General features: G+C 36.0%; 1 protein-coding gene and 1 non-coding gene across 2 annotated transcripts in view; both read left to right on the top strand.

Annotated features, from left to right (window-relative positions):
* The first annotated feature begins 1,257 nt into the window (after positions 1-1,257).
* The window catches only part of PPEF1 (protein phosphatase with EF-hand domain 1), a 56,882-nt gene continuing 39,381 nt past the window's right edge, over positions 1,258-18,758 (top strand). Inside the window, exons 1-4 of the mRNA XM_014455677.2 lie at positions 1,258-1,269; positions 3,233-3,293; positions 10,450-10,613; positions 16,508-16,622. Coding sequence (XP_014311163.2) covers positions 1,258-1,269; positions 3,233-3,293; positions 10,450-10,613; positions 16,508-16,622 — 352 coding nt within the window. The remainder of the gene's footprint in view (positions 1,270-3,232; positions 3,294-10,449; positions 10,614-16,507; positions 16,623-18,758) is intronic.
* LOC111825990 lies at positions 18,359-18,465 on the top strand. The gene has a single exon (XR_002829228.1). It is a non-coding gene; the product is annotated as a U6 spliceosomal RNA (small nuclear RNA).

Here is an 18,758-nt window from a genome sequence, read left to right as displayed (position 1 = left end):
CCTTCCTTATCTCTGGTTATGGCCTTCACTTTGAGATGTATTTTGTCAGATATAAGTATTGCTACCCCAGCTTTCTTTTCCTTTCCATTTGCGTGAAAGATATTTTTCCATCCCTTCACTTTCAGTCTGTGTGAGTCCTTTCCAATGAGGTGGGTCTCTTGTAGACAGCAGATGTATGGGTCATGTTTTTTTATCCATTCAGCCACTCGGTGTCTTTTATTTGGAGCATTTAGTCCATTTACATTTAAAGTTATTATTGAAAGGTACTTGTTTGTAGCCATTTCTTTTTTTTGTGTGTGTGTGGCTGTTTTCTTTCTGAGCTTGATATTTCTTCTTTTACAACAGTCCCTTTAGCATTTCTTGCATGGCTGGCTTGGTGGTGATAAACTGCTTCTCTTTACCCCTTGTTATTGAAAGAATGACTGGTTGGGACCATTTTAAACTGAGAAACCTTAGTGAAAGGCTTTAATAGAAGATATAGTGACATTGTCTTGGAACTAGCTGTTGAGAGAGGGCGTATGATTTGGGATGAGGATGGTATTTTTCAATTCTGAAGTTCACATTTTTAAGAGGGCTGCCAGATACCTAGCTGACTAATAAAAATGGCCTTCTTCTATTTTTGGGGACGTGTCCCAGTAGGAAGTTGTTACTTTATGAAGAAAAAACAACAACACTTTATGGTGTTAAAAACTGGAAGAATTTCCTGGGAACGAACCTATGAAAGTTCTAGAAGAATATATAGATGGGTGAGGAAGGCTTTTTTCAAGCTTGCAAAAAAACAATATATAAATTAAACTTTAATGCTTATTGATGAAAAAAGTACTTTTTAGTAATAAAAATATCTTAGAAAGATGTCCAATGTTATTGTTAATGAAAAAAATCAGTTTGTAGAACAGAATGTAGAGTTTTATCCCATATATATGAAAGAAAATTAAACATACAGCAGAAGTCTGGGAAAAGCTATGCTGTGAAGTGTTTCCAGTGATTATTTCTGGGGACAGGAGTGGGAGTGGATGGGAGAGGAATTCTCATTTTCATTCTGTATTGTTTGTAGTTTTCAACAATCATATTTATATGTAAATTTATTACATTATCTTTAAAAATAATTAAGAAAATTTCCAAAAGTATCAAAGACATTGCTGGATTTATTCTTGGCAGTTATAAAAATGATATACTATGATTCAATCAGATTTTCCCTTTGCCTTGATTAGAAGCTCACAGTGTGAGCTGTCCTTTTAAGCACTGTGGAATGTAGTAATGAGTATAAAGGTAGAGTGAGCTCTCAAATTGGTATGCTTTATATGCACACATTCTAGTTTTAGTACATTCTTTAATATTGACTCTTTTTATAACAGATTTATTGAGATACAGTTCAGTTAAAGTGTAAAATTTAATGGCCTTTAGTATATACCCAAAATTGTAACCATCACCACAATAAATTATAGAGCATTTTTATCACCCCCCCCCCAAAAAAAACACACATCTATAGTCATTAGCAGTCACTCCCCATTTCCCCTTCTTCCCAGCTCCTGGCAACCACTAATCTGTTTTCTGTCTTTATGAGTTTGCCTTTTCTCACCATTTCATATAAATGGAATCACAGAAAATGTGATCCTTTTGTGTCTGACTTCTTTCACTTAGCATAATATCTTCAATGTTCATTCTTATTGTAGTGTATATCAGTACTTCATTCCTTTTTATGGATAATATTCCATTGTATGGATTTCACACATTTTGTTTATTCATTTCTCAGTGGATAGATCATTTAAGTTGTTTCTACTTTTTGGCTATTATAAATAATGCTGCTATGAATATTTGTGTGCAAGATTTTATGGGAACATATTCTCTTGGGTTTATACCTAGAAGTGGAATTGTTGGGTCATCTGGTAACTCTGTGTTTAACTTTTTGAGTAATTGCTAAATTGTTTTCCCAAACAGCTGCACCATTTACATCCCCCCAGCAGTGTATGAGGGGTCCAATTTTGCCACATCTTTGACAACACTTGTTATTATCTGTCTTCTTTATTATAGCCATCCTAGTGTGGGTGCAGTGGTATTTCATTGTGGTTTCTATTAACTGTTGACAAACCCATCAACAGTGTTAAACTTACACATTTTGATATTTGTGTGGAAAGCCTTCTCTGAACTCCCAGACCTACTCCCAGGTTGAAAAGGTTCCTTAGTGGTCACTCTTTATGGGTGACAGGGCTTGGAGAAGTTATTTGTGCTGTATTAATGCAGGTTTTTGCAGATAATTGGTAGGCATAGAGGCAGCATCTAGGTCAGTGATGGCGAACCTATGACACGTGTGTCAGAGGTGACATGTGAACTCATTTTTTTGGTTGATTTTTCTTTGTTAAATGGCATTTAAATATATAAAATAAATATCAAAAATATAAGTCTCTGTTTTACTATGGTTGCAAATATCAAAAAATTTCTATATGTGACACAGCACCAGAGTTAAGTTAGGGTTTTTCAAAATGCTGACACGCCGAGCTCAAAAGGTTCGCCATCACTGGTATAGGGGGAGGTGGCAGGTAGCAGCTGGGACCCCTTTCACACCTCATGGTGATGGTTGGAATGCTGGTGGATTTCCATCTCTCCCTCCCTCTATCTTTCCTTATTTAATTTCCCAAATATATTTGACATTTAAGAGTATCCCTTAACTCTTCATCTCACTACCAAAAGGAAAATAAGAGATCATAATGAACAAAATTTAGTAGCCGAGTTAGGTTGGTTTCCTAAAAGCAGAATCTGAGACAAGGATTCTGGTACAAGTGATTTTCTAAGAGTGTTCTCAGGAAAAATCTATAAGGAAGTGAGGAAAACAAGATTGGACAGGGCAAGAAACTAGGCAAAACTATGGTTTCTGAAGAAGCTTGACCTCAGCCTGATCCCATTTGGAGCTTTGAAGTGCGTCATGGTTTATCCCACCCAGTGGCAAGGGAACTGGGGATCTAGGCTGCAATACCCTTGCTTCAGTTAGTCATTTTCTATGGGCAGCCTCCCAGGAGGACAGATATATGAAATCCTATGCAACTCTAGGGAAGGTACCTCTCATCTACCAAGGGCAGTCCTTGGGAGGAGGTGGGCAAGTAGAGATGGGACCTAGTGCAGCTGGGAGATGAGTGCCCTAGAAGGTTAAAGGGGACTTACATGAAACACCAATAGCATTTATTACAGTAGCTATTTGGGGTTCATTCATTGATTAATGTGTTTTTATTTTATCCAGTTATCCAATTTCTTTTCCTTCATGTTGGAAAACTACGTACATATACAAGAGAAAGATCCAAGTAAGTAAAATTTTAGTCTTTTGAAAAGCACTCATTAAATATTGAATTGTCCTCATCAAGGGATGTAAACTCTGAAGATAGGAGAACACTAAATAATTTAAAAGATGCCCACCTGCTAGTGCTCTACCCACTGAGCCAAACTGGCTAGAGCGATAACCCTTTTTATTTGTGGTCAGTTTTCTCTCTGTTGATGTGTGGTAATACCTTTATTATGTATTAAGTTTCTATGAATATTAGCATCTGTTTTAGAGAATTTTTATTTTGAGCTTTTGTACTGTAAATGCTTTCTTGTCATTTGTTTTAAAATAAGAAAAAATTTCTTTTTCCCTCTTATTAAATTCGAGGATATTTATCATTCTAAAAAAAAAAAAGATGCCCACCTGTCTTGTCTATGTGACACCAAACAACTGTGAAATTAGTTTAGGTGGCTTTTTTCCTCTCTGATGGGTATCAACTAAATTGACCATTTAATCCAGCGGTTCTCAACCTGTGGGTCGTGACCCCTTTGGCGGTCGAACGACCCTTTCACAGGGGTCGCCTAAGACCATCCTGCATATCAGATATTTACATTACGATTCATAACAGTAGCAACATTACAGTTATGAAGTAGCAACGAAAATAATTTTATGGTTGGGTCACAACATGAGGAACTGTATTTAAAGGGCCAGAAGGTTGAGAACCATTTATTTAATCCTTTCACTTTCAAAAAACTGAATTAGGCTTCATTCAATGTTGATTTGTTTAATACCTTCTCTGAAGCACCATTTATTGATGTACAGTAGTAGTATAGTAAGGAGGATCTTATTTTTTATCCATGAAACTTTAAAAAATATTTTTATTGATTTCAGAGAGGAAGGGAGAGAGAGATAGAAACATCAAAGATGAGAGAGAATAATTGATCAATTGCCCAACACTTGAGATTAAGCCTGCAACCTGCGCATGTGACCTGACCAGGAATTGGACTGTGACCTCCTGGTTCATAGGTCATTGCTCAGCCAATGAACTACACAAGCCATGCTTTACATGAAACTTTTGTGCTGAGAGATAAAAATATCTTGAGTATTTTATGAAACAGATCTTGGGAAAATGGTGGATTAAATACAGTTGGCTCCATCATGTCTCTGTCTTCTGCATAGATGTCTAGAGACAGACAACATAGATATGGTTAAAAAATGATTTTAAAATAATAGTTTTTCACAATGCATGTATTTCTCCTTCAAATTAAGATCTGTCTGTTATTTACAAGGTAGATGCTAGACTTTAAAACTTTTTTCTTCAATTTGGGGCAACCATTTTTTTATTCTAATTTAAACTGTTTATGGTATCTAAGAGCATATTTTAAATAATTTAGTGAACACCCGTCAAAGTGGCAAAAGAATGGTGGTTTAATGGATGCTTTGAGCTAAGTACATATGTATGAAACTAATTAAAGTGTTTAATGATCTATGGAAGCTTTTTGAATGGTGGAATAGCCAAACTCGAGGAGTGGGAGTGGGTGGAAGTAGGTATTTTGGCATTTTCTTTCTTTTAGATAATTGCAATTATCTAAAAGAAAGAGAGTTATTTCATGTTCTTTGTCAAAAATATTTTTGAGAGGAAATATAATAATGATGAAATGAAGCAGCATTCTTTCTGCTAATGACCTAATATTTCTGTTCAGCCTATGCATCAGAATTGCTTATGGAGATTCATAGTCACAGGTGGCTGGGTTCCAGCCTAGGTATATTTATTCAGTCTCTGATTTAAAAAAAATTATATTTACAAAATTCTGCTGGTGATTTAAAAATATATTTAAAATTTTATCAAAGAAGGGACAGTGGCTTAATTTTCTTGTGTAAACTTTACAGAAAAGTACACAAATCATAAGTATATGACAATAGATTTTCTGAAAGTAAACAAACCCTTGTAACCTGCACCCAGAACAAGAAATAAAACATTATTAAAACTACAGAATCCTCATTGTCCTCTCCATTACCCACCCCCCTCATCACTATTTTTCTCACTTCTACATCCCAGATTAATTTTGCTTATTTTTGAGATTCTCTAATTAAATGGAAGCATAGAACATTGAGTCTGGCTTCTTTTACATAACTTATAGTATTTGTGAGAGTCATCTATGTTGATGCAGTTTGGTCATTCTTATTGCTGAATAATATTCCATATTTATTAATATGCCAAAATTTATTCATTCTACTGTTTATAGACTTTTGAGTTGTTTTCAGTTTTGGTAATTTAAATGTTACTTACTGCTATGCATATTCTTGTACATGTCCATTTTGGTAAACATATGTATTCTTTTCTTTTGTTAAGTACTCATTTTCAGTTATCTTTTGCTACATAACAAACCACCCCAAAATTTGGTGGCTTTAAAACAATAGCCATTTTATTGCTTATGATTCTGTGGGTCAGGCATTTGAACAGGGCTCAGTGGGGATAATGACTTGTCGTTGTTTCAGATGGTATCAGTTGGGCTCACTCAAGCCAGCTGGGTGGCACAGGAAGGTCCAAATGGTTTTACATGCCTGGGACTTTTTGGTGTTAGCTATGAACTTGGACACCTTAAATCTCTTCATGCAGCCTGTCTGTCCAACAGGATATCCTGAATTTCTTTACATGGCAGCTGGATTCCAAGAGATCAAAGGCATAAACTGCAAGGCCTTTTAAGGTCTATGCTCTGGAACACACACAAAATCAGTTCTGCCATCTTCTGTTTGTCAAAGCATGTCACAAGGCCAGCTGCAGATTCAAAGGGGGTAGGAAAGCTCCATCTCTTGCAGGGAGCAGCAGCAGCATTATATTGTAAAGGGATATGGATACAAGGAGGCATGTTTCAATGGGGATCATTACTATAAAGATATACCACAACTCAGGAGTAGAAGATGGATTATAGGGCATGCATATGTTCAGCTTTATTAGATACTGACAGAGTTTTACAAAGTTGTACCAAGTGATACTGCCACCAGTGTATGAAAGTCCCAGTTGTTCCATAGCCTCACCAACACTTGTAATTGTGTCTCCTTTTCATTTTAACCATTTGGTGAGTATGTAGTGGTATCACATTTCCACTTTAATGTGCATTTCCCTGGTGAGAAGTGAAATTGCTCACCGTTTTTGTATGTTTATCAGTCACATGCACATCCTGCTCAGTGAAGTGCCTGATCCAGTTTTTTGCCTGTCTTTTTCTTAGCAATTTGTGTGAATTTTCTAAGTATTCTAATAATAAGAACATTGATCTTTGTTAGGTGAATGTATTGCAAATATCTTCTCCTAGTCTTTGTCTTTTATTACCCCATCCCAGTCTTTAAAAGGTCTTTTTTCATTAACAAATTTTTTATTTCATTGTAGTACAATTTTTTTCTTTAGATTAGTGGTTTCTCTATCCTGTTTAAGAAATCATAAATACAGACTAAACCTACAGGATAAACAAGAAAGTAATGACATTGTTTACATACAGGTAATTGGGGAGATGGGTGGGAGCAGGAAAGAAGGAATGGGAGAATGAGGATTGGGTAAAGGGATGAGGGGAGAGTGACATGTCTCTGAGTGTACCTTTTTGTAGTTCTGACTCTTAAAACCATGATAATGTTTCACATCCCTAAAAATATAATTAAAAACAGAAAGTGTACTATATGTGTGTATATGTTCCCAAAATGGAATACACACTGTGACAAATGAACATGACTATATTACAAATGATAACATAATCACCTGAAGGAGGTAGGGAAGAAAAAAGCCTAACCTAAGTAACATTGGAAAATAGCATTTTAACCATAACGTGCCTTGGTAAGGTTTAATTTTTACTTATCCTGCATGGGCTTTTTGAGCTTCTTGATATCTAAATTTATATTTTTGTCAGATTTAGAAAATTTTCATCCATTAATTATTTAAAATATGTTTCTTTTTAAATCTAAATATATTTTTCTTTGTGAATCCTTCTGCTTTTAAACTTAGAAGGCCCTGAAATATTTAAAATGTGATTGCTATGCCTGTATTTTTAGATTTTTTAATGGTTTGACTTTTAAAAAATTTAACACTTTATAAATTTTGAATGTTTTCATATTAAACTAAAAAAGGAAATTTTGATGCCTAGTGATTGAGAACAATTAAAAAATACAACTACAAAGAAAATTTCAAATGAGTTAACCAATTTTTCCCAGACATTCATAATTTATCTTTTCACCATGATTTGTAGTACCTCCTTCATAATATATTTATTTTAAAAATGTGTAATAAGACATATTTCTGAGCCATCTATTCTCTTATACATCTCACAATTATAGAGTGCTAGAATCATATTGATTTAATTATTGTATATAGCAGAAAAAGAAACTTATAGATTGCTGCTGTAGGTTGATTTTATTTAAATATTTTTCCAGCTTTATTGAAATATAAATGACATATAATATTGTATAAGTTTACAGTGTACAATGTTATAGTTTTATTTATGTATTTATTGTGAAATGATTACCACCATAAAGTTAGTTAACTTATTCACACCACCTCACTTAGTTACAATTTTATGTGTGTGTGTTGAGAACTTGCCCTAGCTGGTTTGGATCAGTGAATAAAGCAACAGCCTGTGGACTGAAGCATCCCTGGTTTGATTCTGGCCAAGGGCACATGCCTGGGTTGCGGGTTCAATCCCCAGTAGAAGACGAGCAGCCAATCAATGATTCTCATCATTGATCTCTCTCTCTCTCTCTCTCTCTCTCTCTCTCTCTCTCTCTCTCCCTCTCTCCCTCTCCCTTCCTCTCTGATATCAATAAAATATATTAAAAATAAAATAATAAAATATAAATGAATGATTAAATAAATAAATAAAATGTACTCTCTTTGCAGGAAATATACACTAGAGCAGTGATTGGCAAACTGCGGCACGCAAGCCACATGTGGTTCTTTGGCCCCTTGAGTGTGGCTCTTCCACAAAATACCGACTTCTGCACATGGGCCACGAAGTTTCAATTGCACTGTACGTGCGCACCCACAAGTGGTATTTTGTGGAAGAGCCACACTCAAGGGGCCAAAGAGCCGTATGTGGCTCGCGAGCTGCAGTTTGCCGACCACTGCTAGAGTATTGTTAACTAGAGTCACCATGCTGTACATTACTGTAGGTTGCTCTCTAATGGCCCTCTTTGGTAGGAGGGTCCCAGACAAGCTCTACCTACACCTATTTGGCAAAAGTGCTCTGACCCCTAAGTAAGGTATATTTAGGGATACAACTACACTTCACATTTGAAGATCAATGGTTTTATTCTGAGGCACAGAGTATGTCGAGGACTCTGGGTGTTCCAAAGGTAAGAGGTGACCTGGAAGCAGATCTTTTCTGTGTCTTATTGCTTTAGTTGCTCAAAAGCAATTCATAGGACTTGATGGAGAGACTCCACACATCAGTTCGAGTCTGCTTTTTCATATCAGTCCCCTCCCACAGGTAGATAGCCAAAGCTACTATACATAGAATAGGTTTAATCAGAAACTGCTAGAAGTGGGAGTGGGGCAGAGTGTGTGGAAGTGTTGTTTTAACTTTTGTTCTTGCTTCCAACATTAGCCAAAATGTCCTATCAGACCAGGTACTATATATATATATTTTTTTTCTTTTTCAATTACAGTTTATATTCAATATCATTTTGTATTCATTTCAGAAGTATAGCATACTGGTTAGACAGTCATACAGGGGTGGGAAAAGTAGGTTTATAGTTGTCAGTACATAAAACAGTATTTTTATTCTTGTATTATATATTTTTCCATATGAATAACAATAAACCTACTTTTGCCCAGCCTTATATACTTTACAAAGTGTTCCTCCCAATATTTCCAGTACCCACCTGGCAAACATGTCTACTCTAAATATTCAAAATGATAGAAACTGCTTGCAGACAACTTCTGATTAATGACCTTAGTAGCAATTGAGTGTTAATGAATTGAAAAGTATGTCATCATCCTCTGTATCACTTATCTGTTACTATAATAATACTGTGTATTAAACAACCACAATAGTTCAGTGGCATGTAATAAACATTTCTTTTTGCTCATCAGTCTACAGATTAGCCGAGCACGTCTGCTGTTCTTAGTCTTGATTTGGCAGTCTTTTGGGTTTTGGGTGGAGTTCGCTTCGTTTGTGTCTGGAGGTCTGCGGGATGGTGGCTGATCTAGGACGGCCTTGGCTCGGGTGACTCAGCTCTGCTCCCCATGGTGTTGGAGCTCTCAGTAGGCTAGCCAGGGCTTCATAGTAGTGGCGTGGTTTCAAAAGCGAGAGCATGGAAACAAACAAGTCCTTGTGAGGCCTTGGCTTGGAACTGGTATGTAACACTTCCACCACTTTCTTTAGGCCAACACAAGTCACAAACCAGCTTCAAGGGCTGGGGAAATAGAATCTTCAAAATCACATTAAAAAGGGCATGGTCAGAGTTTGGGATAGAGAATTGGGATCACTGTTAAAATCAAACTACGATATCCCCTTTCATCTTTACCCACCTGATTTGGCCGGATTTCTGTTCTTGAGCTGATCATTTTATGGGCAATCTAGCAAGAAAGGGACACTGGATCTCAGCATCTACTGAAATGAACAGTTGTGTCTCTGAGAGAGAGGGCCTTTGGAATTTGTGCCGATGGTTTGTCATCTTACTTTATCTGTTTTGTTACCAAAAAGAAAATCATGTCAGAAAATTTGTTTTTATGTGAAGAGGGAGACAAATCAATTACAGCTAAGTAAAATTTGAAGTGTTTAACGGGGAAAATTAAATGTTGCAGTTTAATTTTCTGTATATCATGAATAGTAGCAGATATTTAAACCAAATATAATGCATTGTTATGTTTTCAACACTATTTGTAAAAATCTGAGATGTAAGAATAGACAAAAAAAATGTAGCGTTAGAGCTTCAAAGCATCAAAATACCGTGAGTGATCAGTTTTCCCTGTGCTTATCCCTCCATTCCCTACTGATGAACTTACTGATTTGGTAAAATGTCCACCCAGGAAGGGATGATGGTGATTCTTGTGCATGTACCTACTGGTTTCAGAACAAATCATTCCTCATGGTTATATGTGGGATATCACGGTATTCATAACATTTAGCACAGTGTCTTACATGGGCTAGACATTCAAGAAGGTATTTAAGTATGGGAATGTTGATTTTTGCCACCCTTTCTGTTTTTTCCAGCTTTAGTAAATCGGCTGTTTGGTTGCGCCCCCCAGGACGACAGGGGTAGACAGGAATGTATAGGGATAATAGAGGTCCCAGAATCGTATAGTGGTCCTCGGCTGCAATTTCCACTCAATACTAATTCTCTTACTATAATGATTGAGGCCTTTAAGAAGCAGCAGGTAAGTGGAAGTATATATACTGCCTTGATTCTTGTACATAAAGTGTTCAATGACTATTTGTTGAATGAGTGAATGAAAACACTACAGCAGAAATGCATTCCCTTGGGGAAAACCTTCACATCAAGTGAAAGCTACCCTGCGCTTTGCTTAACCCACTGAAAGAAGTATCCTCAGGTACACAGAAACCTCCTCTCTGTCCATTGCTTATGGCATTTCCTTTTTCTTTTTCTGAGATATAATTCACCATAAAATTCACCATTTAAAGTATATTATTTAGTGGTTTTTAATATACTCACAAGATTGTGCAACCAATACCAATAGCTAATTCCAGAACGTTTTCATCACCCAAAAAGAAGTGTCATACCCATTACCATTCCTTTCTCCCCCACCCCTGGCAACCACTATTATACACTCTGTCTTTATGTATTTGTCTATTCCAGATATTTCATACAAATGAAATCATATAATATATGGCTTTTTGTGTCTGACTTCTTTCATCTAGCATGATGTTTTTAAGGCTCATTCATGTCTCAGCATGTTTAGTTACTTCTTTTACTTTTATGGCTGACTAATATTCTATTGTATGGCTATACTATTTTTGTTTATCAATTTATCAATAGATGGACTTTTGATTTTTTTCTACCTTTTGGCTATTATGAACAATGCTGCTATGAACATATGTATAAGTTTTTGCATGAACATATGTTTTTATTTCTCTTGAGTCTATACCTACCTAGGAGTGGAATTGCTGGGTCATATGGTTACTCTGTTTTCATTTTTGAGGAATTTCTAAACCATTTTCTGCAACTGCACCATTTTACATTCCTACCAGCAATGCATGAGGGTTCAAATTTCTCCAGTTATTCTGCCAGCACTTATTATTTTCTGTTTCTTTTAATTTTTATTATAACCATCTTAGCTGTGTGTGAGGTGGTATCTCCTCGTGGTTTTGATTTGCATTTCCCTGATGACTAAAGATGTTGAGCACCTTTTCATGTTTATTGGACATTTTTATACATTTTTTGGAGAAACGTCTATTCAGATCCATTGCCTTCTTTAAAATCAGATTATTTCTCTATTTATTATTCAGTTGTAGGAGTTCTTTATATATTCTGGATACAAATCCCTTATCAGATACATGGTTTGCAAATATTTTCTCCCATTTTAAGGTTGTCTTTTGACATATATATATATTTATTTCAGAGAGGAAGGGAGAAGAGAGAGAAATATCAATGATGAGAGAGAATCATCAATTGACTGCCTCCTGCATGCCCCGCCCCCACTGGGGATCAAGCCTGCAACCTGGGCATGTGCCCTGATGGGGAATCAAACCATGACCTCCTGGTTCATGGGTCTATGCTCAACCATTGGGTAACACCAGCTGGGCTTTTTCACTTTTTTGATAATGTCCTTTGATTCACAAAATTTTCTAAATTAGATGAAGTCCAACTTATCTATTTTTTTTCTTTGGTTACTTGTGCGTTTGGTGTCATATCTGAGAATTCCTTGCCAAATCCAAGGTCATGAAGATTTACCCCTATGTTTTCTTTTAAAAATTGTATAGCTGTAGCTCTTACATTTAGGTCAATGAACCATTTTCATTGATTCTTTGTAAAGTTCAACAAATTTCAAAAACCATTAGCTACCTGTTTGTGTACAACTTCAGTTAATTTCTGTCCAACTTCATTCTTTGCATATGAGTATGCAGTTGTTCCAGAGTCTTTTGTTGAAAAGTCTTTTTCCCTCATTGAATGGCCTTGGTACCCTTGTCAAAAATTAATAAGCCATAGATGTATGGATTTATTGCTGGACTCCCAGTTTTATTCCATTGGTGTATGTGTCTATCCTTATGCAAGCAGCACATTGTCTATTAATATGGTATATTACATTAATTAACTTTCATATGTTGAACTACACTTGTATTCCTGGAATAAACCCCATTTGTTCATAGTGTATAATTCTTTTAAAATTCTGTTGGATTTGATTTACTGGTATTTTGTGAGGATTTGCATTTTATTCATAAGGGATATTGATCTGTGTTTTCTTATGATGTCTTTACCTGGCTTTGGTATCAGGGTAGTACTGACCTCATAGAATGATTTAGGAATTATTTCCTTTTCTTTCTTTCTTTCTTTCTTTCTTTCTTTCTTTCTTTCTTTCTTCCTTCCTTCCTTCCTTCCTTCCTTCCTTCTTTTCTTTTCTTTTCTTTTCTTTTCTTTTCTTTTCTTTTCTTTTCTTTTCTTTCTTTTTCTTTTTTTTTTGCAAGAGTTTGAGAAGGATTGGTGTTAATTCTTTAAATGTTTAGTAGAGTTCACCAATAAAGCTGCCTGGTCTTGGATTTTTATTTGTTAGGAGGTTTTTGATTAGTGATTCAATCTCTACTTGTTCTAGATCTGTTTGTATTTTCTGTTTTTTTCTTGAGTCAGGTTTGGTAATTTGTATGTTTCTAAGATTTTGTCCATTTTATCTAAGTTATCTAATTTATTTGTGTACAATTGTTCATGATAGTCTCATAATTCTCTTTATTTATTTTCTAAAATTCTCACCCGAGGACATGCTTTCATTGATGAGAGAGAGAGAGAGAGAGAGAGAGAGAGAGAGAGAGAGAGAGATAGAGAGAGAGGTGTGGAGGTGTGAAACACTGATTGGTTGCCTCCTGTATGTGCCCCAACCCGCAACCTATATCCTGACTGGAAATCGAACCCGAGACCTATCTGTGTATGGGACAATGCTCCAACCAACTGAGCCACATTGATCAGGGCTCTTTTTATTTCTTTAAGGTCAGTGGGGATGTCCCCACTTTCATTTCTGATTATAGTTATTTGCATTTTCACTATTTTTTTCTTGGTCAAGGTAGCTAATGGTTTTTGAATTTTATTGAACTTTACAAAGAATCAGCTTTTGGTTTTGTTGATTCTCCCTATTGATTTTCTGTTCTCTATTTAATTTATCTGTACTCTGATCCTTATTTTCTTCCTTCAGCTAGTTTTTAGTTTAGTTTGCTCTTATTTTTCTAACTCCTTAGTGTTAAGTGAGACTTTTCATTTGAAATCATCACTTTTGCTTTATCCCATAAGTTTTGATATATTGTGTTTTCATATTCATCTCAAAGTTATTTTCTTTTTAAAAATTTATGTGGAGAGAGAGAGAGAGAGAGAGAGAGAGAGAGAGAGAGAGAGAGAGAGAGGAGAGAGAGAGAGATTTGTTGTTCCCCTTATTTATGCATTCATTGATTAATTCTTGTGCCCTGATCGGGGATTGAACCCGCAACCTTGGTGTATCAGGATGATGCTCTAACCAACTGAGCTACCTGGCCAGGGCAATCTCAGAGTATTTTCTAATTTCCTTTGTGATTTTTTTGACCCATCATTTGTTTAAGACAATGTTGTTTGATTTCCACATATTTGTGAATTTTCTAGTTTTTCTTCTGTTACTGACTTTTAGTTTCATTTCATTATAGTCAGAGAAGATACTTTGCATGATTCTAATCTTTTAAAATTTATTGAGGCAAAAGATTTATACAATCTGAAGAAAGACAGCCCAATAAATTCAATTAAAAATAAAAGCTATTGAGGCTTGCTTTGTGGCCCAACATCTGAACTATTCTGGGGAATATTCTATGGGCACTTGTAACAAATGTGTAGTCTGTGATTGTTGGGTGGAGCATTCTATAGATATTTTTTAGGTATAATTGTGTGTGTGGTCTCTGGTGTTTCTGTTCCTTTAGCTTGTGTTCAGCTAATGTTTTGACAGAATCTCCTTGAACCCCAGGAGCTATTTAAAAAAGGGAAAAAAGAAAAACCCAGCCTTTGCGGATAGAGGGTCTATATGGTACACCCCTTCACTGCTTGGCCAGGCTGTTTACAAATTTGTCTTAGCCTTTACAACCTGCTTGCACTGAGCCATTTTTAAGATGCCTTTTCCTGATTTAGCCTTTGCTTGGTAATTATAAATTTTGACTATTTTCCAGAGCTCTGACAAAGTTGATTATGACAGTATTTTTTTTTTGCTTGATATTTTTAAAGTGTTTCTGTGAAGGGATGGGCTTTGGAGGTACCTACTCCATTATTTTCTCTACTGTTACCCCAAAACTCTCATTCTCAGGTAGGACACTAAGGACATACCTTAGGAATAAGAGTGAATTAGAAATAGACTGGGCATTGAAGCAAAGTTTTGAATCCTCTAATTCCTGAGATTGAAATATCATCTTAGACAGCTAGTGCTCCTAGCCAGATGGCAAAAGAAAATTTAAATCCTCTCTGCAAGAAAATAGGCCTCACGTTATTTCTCCAAGTTTTCATATACCATGTCTAGTTAATACAATTATTAACTAGGGACAGGAGGATACAAGATTCATGAAAGAAAACTGAGAATTTAGAATTCTTTTGTGGGGGAAATCCTTAGTAGTCTGCCAGTTCTTGGATAGACAGGAAAGATGGGTCTCTCCCTCTCATCAACATCCAGGAGTCCTTCTATTTCCTCCTAATTCTCGCATTACTTCAAATACTGATTCCTGTCTTTGGACAAAATTAATAATGAAAATTCTCCAAATTTAAATCATATGTTTTTGGGGTCTGGGATAGAAAACAATTTTATTATTTTAGTAGCTAGGGAAATGGAAATTTCAGGATACCATGATTCTTCCAAAGGGTTCGATGTGTCCTGAATTCCATACTCAAAGCAGTAACTGAACAATATGTAGATATGACCCCTCTCTCAGCCTTCAGTAATCTAAACGAGTTCTGTCTAATAGAAATTTAATGTGAGTCACATAAATATTTTAAAATTTTCAATTAGTCCCATTAAAAAGGTAAAAAGAAACAGGAGAAATTAATTTTAATAATATATGTTATTTAATCCAGCATATATAATTATTTTAATATGTTAAAAGTTTTTACTGCAACATTTAACTTTTTTTCAAACTAAGTCTTTGAAATCTGGTATGTATTTTGTGCCTATAGCATATCTCAGTTTCAACTAGCCCCATTTCAAGTGGTCAGTAGCCCCATGGGACTAGTGGCTACTATATTAGGACTGCCAATAGTCCTGACCCATAAAATGGTGTTAACATCTGTTAAATTTTTATTGGCTGTATTACTTTTTGGCTTATGTATTTGGAATATTTTATAATTAAAAAAAGGGAGAACAACACACTGGATTTAAAACAAACAAAAACCCCAGAGGAGAAAACAGAGTAAATCTGTCCAAAACAATGATGTCATCAAGAATTTAATTGGAGGAGAGCAATGGAATGAATGGTCATAATAGGAGATAATCCAAATGGTTTATTTGGGTTTTGTATATGTTTTATACTTAGACTGTACAATACAAACATCCTTGCTGTTCTGTAAACTCACACAATCTGTGTACCAACAATTGAGCCACACACGGGACTCCTGGCTTCCTTTTGAGATCTCTCAGAATGCAGCACCTGGTTTCCATCCCAGGTGGCAGGATGTTACAGACGAATATAAAGCAGCCCCTCTTCATCAGTCTTTCTCTACTTCTCATTCTCATTCTCTCTCCTTACCCTCCTTTTTATTTATTTATTTGCACACTTCCTTAGGGCAAAGGAGTCTCCTATTTTTCCCATCGCTTCTCTTGGAATTTACTGACCAAGAATAATCAGAAATGTTCTGTAAATGGGTGATGTCAAGAGCATGGGCGTATAAATGGCCTAGGCACCATTCATTCATTCAATTTACAAATCTCTAGTGAGGGATTATTATATGCCAGATACTGTGCTGAAATCATCTATTTGAGACTGATTTAGAGATGGTCCTGAAATACAGCTACCTGAAATGTGTTCATATGCTCCACCTTTATAGCTTTCTATTCAGTCATGCCTTTCTTCCTAGTTCGTCATATCTTTTTCTTCTGTTTTGCCCTCACAGATACTCCATGCCTATTATGTTTTAGAGATACTGTTCGAAACTAAGGAAGCCATGAAGCAAATGCCAAATTTTACTCATATAAGAACTTGTCCCACCAAAGAGATAACAATCTGTGGTAAGTTTTAGAGCAGAGTTGCCAAATTAATATTTTAGAGCCTCTTGGTTCCACGTCATTTGCCTAACTTGAAAACTGCATAAATTGGACTGTGTTAAGGGAAAAGTGTTAATATAGAGTTATCTATCATGATAATACTGTTCCCCATCTTGTCTTTGTTTTGCATACCAGCTGGCAGGAATTAATTATGTGAGAAATTAAAGAACCCACAGCTTTTTATAAAGGCAGCATTTTAATACAGAAACCACCCATGGGTGGAATAAGTGTTCTTTGCCCTCTGTCTAGCTCTCGTTATCTTTGTTCCATGTTGCTTTTCCCAGGTGGGCCTCTGCATGCCACTTATGCTGGGAAGAGAAAAGCCCAAGGCAGGGTGGAGATTAAAGTCTTCTCTGCTTTTGGCTGCTGTTTTAGATTTTTCCAACTGGTCTCTGCAGCTTTTAGAAGAGTGGGAATGTCCCAGAAATCTGTTCCTTGTTCTTCTAAATAACAAGATTGAGATTGTGTTATCCTATAGGCCAGCCTGGTAGGATATTGCTTCAAGAAACAGTACACATTGAAATTCAACACAGTTGGTGCTCTCAGCATGCTTGCAACTGTCTGAGAATGGAGTGCGTGGAAGGAACAGCAACTCCCTTAACTTCTAATTAAGCCTTTAGGTTACAAAACAGTGATTGTTATTTTCCAAATCAATTTTTAGCCCGTGTTTCTTTTCCTCTGGCAGGTAGAAGTGGATTTGACAATCTAATTAAACCATTTCCATTTCTAGCATCTGATAGTGGTGACAGGGACTTGATGTAGCAGCACATACTTCATGACATGCCTTGACTCAGGTTTTTGAAGAGTCTTCAATGGTTTAATTCCAACCTAATCAGGCCACCACATCTCTGCCAAGCAGATGAGGCATCTCAGTAGTGGGGGCCTTTTATTCAAGGCTTCTCCCACTCTTACTTTTCATGGAAACAAAGGATCTGGAGTCATGAGACTTAGGAAGCCATGCCTATGCATGAAGCCTATGGAGCCAGGGCTAGATTTGCTCTCGGAGTGTATATAATAGGCCAAACAGAGTAGGGCCTGTCCCCGCATATTTTCAGTATACCTCCAGGTGCCATTGTGACTTATCTTTGGATAAAAGGATCTGGAAGAAGACATGAATTAATTGGAGGACATGGAATCCTGGAATCACAGCAATGAGAAGTTCTTACAGAGACCATCTGTCTAACATGCCAAGCTTACTCAGCTGGTTAGTGACAGGGTCAGGATTAAAATCAGGCCCTCTAGTTAGAGCCAGCTGCATATCTGCTATTTTAACTCCACATCATGTACTGCTCTGATTGATGTTTCATTTTCCATCGTGAGACAAAGATTAGGGAATATAGATTGATGGGACAGTTCCATTCATTTAATGATCCCTGCATTTGGGGCATTTATTTCTAAGCTTTTCTCACATAGCACCATTGGTAAAAGGAAAAGCCAAGGTCAGTAGGTTCCCATAGCATGGGAATTATTTTCTATTTTTAATAACCCCATTGAACTTATAAAAATTGGCCATTATTTAAAATAAAATTTAAAATTAGGTTCATATTTTCAAAAACATCTTCTGTTTAAGTTAGTAGTAGGAGAGGGAAAGAAATTGTGATGTAATTTTACCATTATCTTAATTTCCAGATGCATATTTTATATGCACATCTAAACATGCTACATGGTTCTCAATATGCATGAAATATAGGAGGTGTTTTATGCTCACTTCTGCAGCACAGATACTAAAATTGGAATGATACAGAGAAGGTTAGCATGGCCTCTGTGCAAGGATAACACACACACAAGAAATATAGGAGGTGTTTTAGTCTACAGTTATGTTATAAATCATAACCAATTTTGCACTCATGTTTTTGTTTGCAGTGGAAGTACCTTTCTGTAGCTATCTTTCCATGATATGGCTTTTATTGTTTGCTGCCCAAGTAGAAGTTAAAAATGTTTTTATAGTCTCTACTCTTAATATGCTGAAACCAATTCATTTTTAGCATGAGAGCTTCAACAGTTCTGTCTATCCAAATCTTTGAAAGATGAATCACCCTGAAGCCAATTAGGAAAATAAAATAAGTAAAAAATATATTTAACTGATAAGTAAAAAGTCCT

This window comes from Myotis lucifugus, unplaced genomic scaffold (assembly GCF_000147115.1).
Source record: "Myotis lucifugus unplaced genomic scaffold, Myoluc2.0 scaffold_49, whole genome shotgun sequence".
Classification (NCBI taxonomy): Eukaryota; Metazoa; Chordata; class Mammalia; order Chiroptera; family Vespertilionidae; genus Myotis; species Myotis lucifugus.
Note: the sequence above shows the minus strand (reverse complement) of the source record. Positions and strands in the feature narration are given on the sequence as shown.